Below are 9593 nucleotides of genomic sequence, written 5' to 3'. Positions count from 1 at the left end.
TTTATTTATTTCTTTGTGTAAAAAATATTGTGTTTGTCCCAGTGAGCCACAGGTTAAAAACAGCAGCACATTTTGCAAACGTATTTGTTATTTGAATACAGGGGGGGGAGGTGAAACCACTACAGTGAATTCTTAATCAGTTAAGTCTGCTTGTAAATTCGGCACTAAATGCAAAACATTGAGTTGTTTCTTTCCTTGTAAAAATGGCCATGTTGCTGTGAATAGCAGGTATGAGAGAGGCTCTGTGGTTCGCTGGGACACATTTTTATTCTCTGATCATTATTGTCCTTATTCGTCATGTGAGATGTGAAAACATAAGATTTACACACAGTCAGAAAAAGTAAAAGTGCATCATTCTGACCATAGTTCAGTTATAAATTCACAGTTTAGTGTGATGCTGAACTCAAAAAAGGAAACAAATAAAGGGCCAAATGGACTGAACTGCCAAAACAGCCCTCGTGTTTATTTGCTTACAGAGCGGGGAAGTGAGATCCAATCATAAGTGGTCACGCAGCGCACATCTGGAGATCCATTGTACTGCCAGGTGTGAGCTGACGTACTCTGAGATGTTCACTTGTGATTTGTATCACATGTTAATACCAGGTCTGAACAGACACATTTATAATCTTCACCAGTCTTTCACTTCACTTTCACTGCATTGAATTACAGCTCATTGGCAGTTAGCTTACATTTGCTAGCTTGTCACAGTAGCATTGACCAGCTGTTTGAGTTTGAGTCAGTGAAAGAAGCTGGGAATGCAATGTAGTGTTCCTCCTTGGCTGGCAGGGTGACAGTGTTCGTTAGCAGAATTGGTGAATTGCTCTTGAGAAAATGTCATGTAATTGCCCCTTCCAAAAAGTTGAGATCAGATTTTCTCTCCTGCATGAACTCCCATCCCCACACTGCTGGGTACTCATTATATTTTCAACCCATGATTTGCACCAATAAAGTCCTCCAGAGTTAGACAGTCTGGTCTGTGTGCAGCCGTTGCCCGGGACTCGTTTTTAACTTTTCTCCGTCTCATGGCGTGTGAGAGCGGGGGGCAACGTGTCCCCACAGGGGCCGTGGAAGTGGAACCTGAAACACAAAAAAAGACGTGTTGTCTTTACTGTGAACGAGACATAAGTTAGTGAAAATGATGCATGTGTCTGATTCACAGTAGAATAAGTGGACAGAGTTTCTGGGTCTGAAAAGTGAAACCAAAGCAGAAGTGGCCACGACTCCACTGGCTGCAAGAAGATCAGTTGACACTTCACTAAGCAACGCCCTCCTTAGTTAGTGTTGCTACGCCTGTCAAATTTTCCATTCTCACACTGCAAACATGCTTATACAGCAGATTTAACATTAAGATTTGGAGTAACTGTTGAAACACAGAGTCTGTGATTCCTTGGAGAAGTAACCAAAAGCAGTTTCTCATTTCTAGTTGACAACGATGTTGTCAGCTAAAATTGACTCTCACAAGCAGATTTTGTAAGTGCAGCTGGCTGCAAACATCAGCTCAGCAAACTCAGCAAACATTGATCAGATGGTGAAATACAGCAGGTACATCTACATGATAGATGACAGAAATACACTCATTAATGTGAGAAAAGGAAGCGCAGGGATTCGATCAGTGCAGAAGACCGTCAGACAGGTCATCCAGCCAGACCAGGTGGACAGAGCTAAGCAAGGATAAGAGCTAAGCTAACTCTGCTTAGACCTGAGACAGCGAGCCAGTGACAGATGCATCGTCATCGACTCACTTTGATTCTGCATCAGCCCACATCCTCCTCCTCAAACACCCACAGAACAAATGCAGATGCAGTTGGATCTAACAAATTTGTCAGGAGGTAAAGTTACTGCAACTAGTAAGCTAGCGTTAGTTAGCCAGACATGCTAACGTTCACAGTTTATGTTAGAGCAGATGAAGACAGAGTTTAATCCATTCACCACACGTGTGCTCTTGTATGTCATGTTTTTGAGAGACAACAAAAAAGACGCCAGAGTCCAGACTCAGGAAACACTGAGTATCACTCTTCTCAGAGCCTCCTGCACAACCTTAAACATGCAGAGAAATGCAAAGCTTGACAGGCCCTAGTTACGGTTGCTAAGTTATAATTGGACAGTTGAAGTTTGGAGGCAGGGCTTAAAAAAATCAGCCTACTTCTCACTGGGTTTACTTGGGTTTCCAGACTGAATCACCAGTTTCAAGTCTTCTTCAATACAGCTTAATGCTCATTTAGTAAATTATGGTCCCATTTAGAGTAAAACAGACCATAAAGCAGGCTTTTTCCCCAGCTCCACCCTCTTGTCAAAATATGGTCACTTCTGCTTCCAAAAAAAAAGATGGCGATAGTCAAAAAACAGTAGTCCACAAACCAATGAGCGATGTCACAGAGGCTCTGTCCACTTTTTATTACACAGTCTACCTGTGACAGTAAATGAAACATACTTGAAGCGCATGGTGGCCGGTGTGTTTTCCATGTTGAATTCGGCAACGGGGACTCCTCTGGCCGCCACCTGAGGAGCAAACATGGCTGCAGGATACACAACGGATGAAGTGCCGACCTGCAGAGTGCAATTTGATTGAAAATTTAAAGTAAATAAAACGAACTTTTAAAAAGATGACAAGTGAAAGTGAAAGTTCTGAGCCCTCATTTGTAAAACGGCCCCAGACAGTGCACTCTGGGTTTTCAATCATTTTGTGAGACATCAAAAATTTATACAACTATAAAAATGGCGAGTACATTAAATCAAAAATTGATTGAAATAAGTCTTAATTTTGAAGAACTGAAAGTATGTTTTTCTCTCCACCTCCACCCACTTGTGGCATCTGTTGAGTGTCCGAAGAAATGTTATATCACACTTGATGCCATATAAACCAGTGTTTTCTGGAGACCCACTTTTTAAAAAATGACAAACCAAGTTGACATCCTGGTACATAAACTGTCAGAAAATTATCAGGATCAATTAAGGTCCACCTGTTCTCACGTTTGGACCCATTTTTCAACGAGTGATCAATCTGGTGATCATTTTTCCACTAATCAATTAACTGTTTGGTCTATAAAATGTAAGAAAATATTGATCAAAATGTCAAATGTCTTTTTCTGTCCACAACTCAAAGATATTCAGTTTACTGTCATAAGAGTAGTAAAGAAACCAGAAAATATTCATATTTGAGAAGCCAGAATCAGAGAATTTTGGTTTTTTTAACTTAAAAAATTACTCAAACTGCTTAATCAATTATCAAAATAGTTGCCGATTAATTTAATACTCGATTAATAATTGAGTAATCATTGCAGCTGTAGTGTTAACAGGCCATCTCACTGTTCTTATGTATAGGACGTTTTTAGGCGAGTTCATAAATGAGCAGATATAAAGCTTAAATTTGCAGAATTTCTTCCATAATTATTATTTTATTTGTTGGCCCAAATAAAAGCTCCTGTGGCCCACCTGTGTGTCACGACCCAGTGTTTGGGAAAGACTGATAGAGACTACCTTTTTAAAGAATTTGAAAATGCGAATGACAGGTGTGAGGGTATAAAACCAGTCATCTGTTGATCTTCACTAATCAAAATTTGACATAATGGCATAACTGTTGAAATGCTGAAAAATCAGCTTGGATAGTAACCTTAAAATCAGATTGTGGATTTGTGGATTTGATTTTATACAACTATTAATGAGAGCTAAAATAAAATTGGTGAGTGCATTGATGAGTTTGGTAGAAACTGATCAAAATAAGCTTTAATTTTAAAGTTGTTAATGAGTGTGGAAATAAATTTGGCGAGTACATGAATTTGAAGTGAATTTGTCGGTAGTCAATCAGAACTTTATAAATGGAATTAATTCTAAATAAACTGTCATGCACACACACACACGCAACCTCGTATTCGTACCACAAGGCAGAGGTCACAGCTGTCCAACACTTTCTCTGCATGAGTGAGGATGTCAGAGTCTAGAGTCTCTCCAAACCAAACCACAGCTGGTCTCAGGAGACCGTGACAGCCCATCTGCTCGCACCTGAAACACAAACACACGATCACACACACTTTGTCAAAACAAATAAGCTCATCTGAAAAGAGCAGGGCGCTCAAAGAGAACAGGAGCCAGTCTTACCTGGGCAGATCCTGAACAGGGACGTTTGCGTCATCTGTGTCTGGGTCTGGAGCTCTGAGGAGGCAATTTGATAAAAGAGTTTTGATGTCACTAAAAAAGTGCAATTATACTCTGATACACTTAAAATTCAAAAACACGTCCAAAGCATGTTTATTACTGATTAATGCCATCTAATCCTGATGCTAGATCCCTATCTGATGTTGACAATGCTCACTACAAATAGATCAAAAGTTAGTAAATCCAAACCATTTTAGGTGAGATATGGTTGACAATTCCCAGAACTGCAGCTTTTTTAAAAAATCATTTTCATATGTTTTTGACACAATAAAAAATTAACTTAAATTAACTGGGTCTCATGCACATAATAGTACACATCGAAGAAGTATTCGCCTGGTTCCAGACCTTCGAATCTGATTTGTTAAGATGCGTTTTAACACCTTTCTTTGTCATTTGTGTTGTGAAAACAACAGCAGAGAAAGTAAAAGTGTGCGTCGCCCTATAGTTCAGTTATAAAATCAGCGCACTGTGGAGCTTCTCTCCACCTGCACTCCACGCTCCTTCTCGCCGTGACAGCTTTACAAAGGGAGTCTAGTCAGTTTGGCGAGAGCAATAAATCAGCTGTTTCTGGTCAAACAAAACAGATTTTACTCTCTAAAAAGAGAACTCTCACTGTAGCGATCCTTTCCATGATGTTGTCAGACACTGTCATTGACAAAGACAAGCGTCACCTGCTCTGTGCGCTCTGCAGTGCGCTCTAGTGTCTGACAGCGCATCAGCTGCACTCACTCTTCTCTGCTTTGTCACAGTTAGTTTTGTGATTTGTGGTGATTTGGAAACTCAGTTTGTAAAGTTTACAGTCTGATATACTGTTGCATTGTGGAATCTTGTTTACCAACCACTCGTTTCACCTTCTCTCATTTCTCTTTCACATTTCTTTTGTAAAATAAATGCGCCGGTTAATATAAAAACATATTTCTGAGTCCCCTTATTTATAATTTCTCATTGAACTGTTTTCCCTGTGGAGCTTCTATCTGTTTTATCTGTTATTATAATTCACACTGACTAACAAAAGAAAAAAGACTATTGGACTGGAGGAATCTTAGTCAAGTGATGATTCAAATCTCACTTTCAAGAAAAGACCCAGGATTATTACTATTTTTTTTTTTTACTATACTATTTCAGGGGCTTTAATTTAATGTATTCATCTGCTACATGAATGCACTGTTCTCCTTTAAGTGTTGTAATTTCATTTTAACACAATGAGATGCTGAGCTCACCTATATGACTGGAGAACAAGACTAGCATGAAAAAGGATCAGAATTTAATCAGATTTACTGTAAACAGAGTCACTACAAATCAATTTTAATATGACATGACCAGTTGTGACACTCGTTCAGAATTTTTACACAGGACTTCCATCATTTTCACGACATTTCAGTCATTAAAAATACCCATTTTAAATGTCAGATAAGTGGCTTTTAAAGTGACATTTCATTTGAGGCACAGATTTGCTTTTCAGCACGTCATCAGGTGTTATTTAGCTGCTGACGTCTGACAGGATGGAATCAGGCTTTTTTTTCCCGGTGGCATTTTGTGCTCAAATGAATATGATCAATATCTCTCATTACAAATTTTTATATTGTTGAGGCAAACAGTCCAATTCACCAGACGACATCAGATGAGCCTCTTACCCTTTTCCCTCCAGAGCGGCACAGATGGGGCTCTTGTAATTGGCTGCTTCATGACCACAGCTCATACAGCGTGTTCTAAACAGACTTCCTGGATTGACAATAAAAGAGAGAATGGGTTAGTGCTGAAACAAGAAGTCAAGTGATTAGTGAGAAGACAGACAGACAGAATGTCCATGGTGATGCCATCAAATTTCCTGCTTTGTCTGAAACCAAGAAAAAGCAGAAAATCCTCAAAAATGTGAGGATTTTGGTGTCTTCCCTGTTTTCTACTTGCCATGTATTTCCAGGATGTTTTTGGATCCGGCGCGGCGGTGGAGCTCGTCGATATTCTGAGTGATGACTGTGACCGTGCGTCCCTGTTTGCTCAGTCGCTCCTCACACTCAGCAATGGCCATATGGGCGGGGTTGGGGTTTTTTGTGAGCATGACCTCGCGGCGGTAGTGATAAAACTCCCAAACACGGGACGGATTCCTGGAGAAGGCCTCTGGGGTGGCAAGTCTCTACACGATGAAAATGTAAGAAATGGTTAAAATTTTCTTGTTAGAAATGTAGGCAAAATATATGGAAGTCCATTCCTGCCACTGTCATTATTAATGAGAAACTTTCACAAAATAATGACTAATACAACTCATTATTTCAAGAAAGATTCTTATTCTTGTACAACCCTGATTGCAAAAATGTTGGGTGCTGTTTAAAACGAATAAAAACCGAATGCAATGATTTGTCTTATATTTAATTGAATAATGTAGAAAGACAAGATATTTAATGTTTCAACTGACAAACTTCTTTGTTTTTAGTAAATATACACTCAGTCTGAATTTGATGTCTGTAACACCTTTCAAAAAAGTTGTGACATAAGAATGTGAAAGTTGTCAAAGGATCAAAAACACACATAGATGACAGTATCATTATTGGTATGAAAGGGGCTTCCTTAAAGGCTTGTTCAAGCAAGAATGGTGCGAGGTTCACCTGTGTGTGAAAAATCGGGTCAGCCAACAGTTTAACAGTTCTCTCAACACCCACTTACAAGGAATTTTAGGAATTCACCATCTAGAATCCATAACATAATCTATAGATTCAAAGAATCTGGAGAAATCTCTGCACGTTAGGGGCCATAACTTTCAATCTCTCAGAGGGCTCTGCAGTAAAAGCTGGTATTGGTAAACTTCCAAGGAGTGACTCTGAGATGCTTCATGAGTATAGACTCCTCAGCGAGAGTAAGATTCTTCATTTGTTAAGTTTCCTGCAAGCACCCGCAGTAAAAATGTTATCCTTGTGAAAGATAAAAGAAAGAAAATATTCTTAGGTGAGTTGTCAGCTGCTATACAGATAAAAGCATTGAGGGGAATTGGTTAATAAATTAAAATGACTTCTGGTAGGAGACCCCGGGGGTTAAACAGCAGAGAATGGATGGAAATTAAAATTAACATTGTATTAATAAACTTAGTTGCCAGTTTATTAGGTATACCAAGCTTAAGCTAATGCAGTATACTGCAACAGTGCTGCAATGAATCATACAATCATGAAGGTTATGATGTTCAGTTTCTGATGAAACAGTTAAAGGTGTTGACTCAACTTTATGATCATTTAGGAGGCTGCAGTTTGTGGTGCTGTCGCGTTGTGCTGCATTACAGGTGTTTCTGTTATTTGTCTTTCCCATTTACATCAGTTAGATAAAATTACAAACACCTCTCAGTGTAGTGCAGTTAGGTTCAGTAATATAATCATATGGTTACGTACTTGTGCTTCCCATTTCCTCCAGTATCCTCCTGCTCCTCTGAAGGTTGGGACTCCGCTCTCTGCACTCACTCCTGCTCCAGTGATGATGGCTATATTCTCGGCCTTGGAGAAAATCTCCCTGAATGCTGCCAGATCTGAACAGAAACACAAAATTACAATAACGGGAGCTCATGGATTTATGGATGACCATGTAATAAGGAGGAGGATGAAGAATGAAGACTACCTGAACTGGGTCTGGCCATGTCTTGACTAACCCAGGGCCTTTTCAGGTGGGCATACAGGTGAGAGTTTATTACACCTCTACAGGTGAACTGCCGCAAAATCATCAGGTTCTGACAACAACAGAAAAACACACACCTTCATTATTAAAATGAGTGATGCATTATATTGGATTTTTGCCAATATCTGATATGCAGATTTCTTCCAAAACATTTTGGCTGAAACTGATGTATGTGCACGTTTCTCCACCTAACTGCAGAGAACATCAAGTTCCTCCTGTGGTAGAATTAACATTATTATTATAACATTATTATGGCTTCTCATATTGTTTACTGGTTTTCTTGTAACCATACATTAATATTGCAATATAGTTGATAAACTAATGATTATTTTCTCGATTGATAGTTGTTTGCCGAAAAATTTAAGTTCTCTTCTCTAAAGACTTTTCTTTGTCTTTGGGTTTGATATCTATAGCTGGCCAAGGGAGACATAAGACTGTGACCATGGGTGCCTCAGCAACTTGGGGGGCAGATGAGGGAAAATTCTACATGAAGAAAAAAAAAAAAAGAAATTCAATTTTTATTATTATTACCTATAACTAAGGGTCATTGTAAAATATAATTTTAATCATGTTAAATAATATTGGGCTTTTAAAGACACGTTTCAAAAGGGGGGCCTTGGCCACAGGCTAATGCTTTTGGGGGAAAAGTTTGGGCTAATACAAATTCATCCTTACCAAAAGCTGTGGCCTACTTTACAGACTTTTCTGTAAATTGTGATTTTAGTTAACATGTGCAAATTTAATTTTTGACAACTCAAGAGCAGACAAAGCCTTGGGGACCCCAAGTTGAGAACCAACTATTGACTAAATATTATTATTTTATTTTTATTTTTGTATTTTTTGTCATTTGGTGTATAGGCTGCACAATTTACAGTTGGAGAATCTGAGAATCAGTTAAAGCCTACAATTGTGATAAATTAAAATGTTAAAATAAGAACAGTTACATTTGATTGGTTGTCGAGAACCCACCGGAAACCAGTGGTGAGGGGCTAAAGAGCTGCAGGTTGCACACCCCCAGGTTAGTCACTGCAGCGTTTATCAGGTGCTCATTGTGTGTCCTGCCAAAGCCTCACGGTAATAGAAGCGATGATTGGGTGTGAGGCTCAACCTGGGGCTTGTAGTGTGGTCAGTTTTGTTCTCAGGAAGGTCACTGTAGCTTTATAAAGCTGAAAGGTCATCTGAGTTACCATAAACAAGCACAAATATAGCATGCTAGCTACTTAATTGCATTCGAAAATTATGACATATGAGGATTAAGTGAGTCCTTTAGTAATACAGTAATGTTACGATACTTTTTCTGCACTATAAGAAGCGTGGAGCTTCTTTAAACGTAGTCAACAGAGCCTGTAGTTTGCTGGCAGTGAGGTATGCTAGCTAACTAAGCTAACAGATGAATTAGCAGGCCAACAAGCTAGCTCTGGTATCCAAGGAAACAGCGGCTTCACCTGCATCACGTTACCTAACGATGGCAGCGTGTCATGCCCGTGGTTATAACCGGGGGTCTTTTGTTAGATGTGAGGTTCACTAACGGTGACCAGCTACCTGTCAGACCGGAGCAGGACCGTCAGCTGAAGCACCAGCAACCGGATGGCGTGTTCTCTCATTCACCGGCCCCCGGCAGCTGAAGTGGATTGGTGTTGCTGTGAGGAAATGAGCCTATCAGGAGACTCAGCGAGGTAAATAACAACCCTTCAACAACCTTCTATAACCAGCAGGGGGAGCAGCTGCACTGCAGTAGTCTTTACTGTGCATGAATTCATATGTTTGCATCACCTTGGGCAGAAAAA

General features: G+C 39.6%; 1 protein-coding gene across 1 annotated transcript; it reads right to left on the bottom strand.

The window, feature by feature from the left end:
* Positions 1-248: 248 nt before the first annotated feature.
* Positions 249-9476, bottom strand: LOC146324216 (NAD-dependent protein deacylase sirtuin-5A, mitochondrial-like). Its single transcript, XM_084723512.1, is given in 9 exon segments — positions 249-1077; positions 2432-2547; positions 3876-3999; positions 4096-4149; positions 5787-5870; positions 6057-6286; positions 7527-7660; positions 7750-7858; positions 9349-9476. Coding segments are annotated over 8 exon segments (1122 nt in total). The 5' UTR covers positions 7853-7858; positions 9349-9476; the 3' UTR covers positions 249-800.
* Between the last annotated feature and the right edge of the window lie 117 nt (positions 9477-9593).

This window comes from Lutjanus erythropterus, chromosome 7 (genome assembly GCF_056507025.1).
Source record: "Lutjanus erythropterus isolate fLutEry1 chromosome 7, fLutEry1.hap2, whole genome shotgun sequence".
NCBI classification, from domain to species: domain Eukaryota; kingdom Metazoa; phylum Chordata; class Actinopteri; order Lutjaniformes; family Lutjanidae; genus Lutjanus; species Lutjanus erythropterus.
Note: the sequence above shows the minus strand (reverse complement) of the source record. Positions and strands in the feature narration are given on the sequence as shown.